This window comes from Nematolebias whitei, chromosome 10 (assembly GCF_014905685.2).
Source record: "Nematolebias whitei isolate Nwh7 chromosome 10, NemWhi1, whole genome shotgun sequence".
NCBI lineage: Eukaryota > Metazoa > Chordata > Actinopteri > Cyprinodontiformes > Rivulidae > Nematolebias > Nematolebias whitei.
The window spans coordinates 247,477-248,983 of record NC_056507.1 but is presented as its reverse complement, the minus strand read 5'-3'; the positions used below and the strand labels follow the sequence as shown (position 1 = coordinate 248,983).

Sequence of the window (1,507 nt, the reverse complement as noted above, 5' to 3'; positions counted from 1 at the left end):
AAATTTTTTTGCTTTGTTTTGTTTTTTGTTTTTTTTGAATGTCCAGAGGACCAGATTGAACTTTTTTGGATTTTTCTACCTGGATTATTGAGCATGCATCAGGATGTTCCAGTAAAAGCCTTTCTACGTGATGCAGCAAGCCAATAAAAACTCTATTCCTTGACGGCTATTGAATCCCTTGGAGACTCTCTTTAGAGTTGCTGGCCCCATTTAAACCAGTCAGAACTGGGTCATAATTTTGTTATAATCCCGTCTCTGAGTAGATCAAAAAACCCTGGGTCAGTCGAGATAAAAATACTAACATAAAGGATACATTTTTAAATGAATCTCACATTGATACATCCCGAATTATATTCTTGATTGCCAGTTAGACCAATTCCCTGTATTTTGCATTAATCAGAAAACATTTGGATTTTCTGTTAAAAGATGAAATATATATATTTGCTGTTTACAGCTGGATCAGAAGCACAGCCTGTTAACATTATTTGCACCGGATTTCCATACTTTTAGTTAAGCAGAAGTATTGAACCCTGTGACTGGCGGGAGATGTTTGTAGCTCAGGTGTATCATGTTACTTATTTTACGACTAATAAATAGTGCATGTTTACTGTCAATTTCAGATAGTTTTTTTTTAACCTATGCAGACCTGTGCATCTCTCCTTATCTTTTTTATTAGAACACGATGCCACACTCAATGACTTGTCTCAGAACCTCTCCATCAATGTCTTCCTGTTCGGATCCCTGGCGAAGAGCTTCAGTGAAGTTGTCAGTGAGGGGGTAAGTTATTTCCTTCATCAAACATCTTACCCTCCTCTGTTATTCCATGCCTCTTTTACTGTTTATTGTTGATTACATCAAGACGTTGGATTAATTATAGGGGGAGGACAAGTGTTTTGCTATGACTGTTTCAATTTGAACTGCATCTTTAGCTCAAGTTTCTCTCTAATGCCCTTTTTCCATTAGTACCTTTAGTACTGGTACAGCACGGTTCTGCTCGGTACCGTACACGTTTCCATTATGCTTTCAGTACCTGTTCCAGTGGGCAGGGTTCAAATTGACATCACGCCCCTTATCAGCTGGTGGCAGTAATGCTGGTGGTAAGAAAGGCAGCACGACGACTCAGTGGTTAGCACTGTTGTGTCACAGTAAGAAGGTCCTGGGTTCAATCCCTGCTTGGACCTGGGGTCATTCTGTGTCGAGTTTGCATGTTCTTCTCGTGCTTGCGTGAGTTTTCTTCGGGTACTCCGGTTTCCTTCCACAGACCAAAAACATGCATGTTAGGCTGCATTCAGGCCCAGGTCTCCCTTGCAAAAGAGATCTGTGATCTCAATGGGATTTGCCTGGTTAAATAAAGTTTAATAATAATAATAATAATAAAAAAAAGACCCAGAAAACAGGCTTCAGTACAGGGTGAAAATTTATTTTTGAAGTTTCTGGTAATTAAAAAGAATACAGATTATTAAAATAATCAGATTGAACTATATATACATATATAGACTGATACATA

General features: G+C 38.4%; 1 protein-coding gene across 1 annotated transcript in view; it reads left to right on the top strand.

Annotated features, from left to right (window-relative positions):
- The window catches only part of pot1 (protection of telomeres 1 homolog), a 213,094-nt gene that overhangs the window by 38,336 nt on the left and 173,251 nt on the right, over positions 1 to 1,507 (top strand). The window contains exon 3 of the mRNA XM_037683052.1: positions 677 to 777. Coding sequence (XP_037538980.1) covers positions 677 to 777 — 101 coding nt within the window. The remainder of the gene's footprint in view (positions 1 to 676; positions 778 to 1,507) is intronic.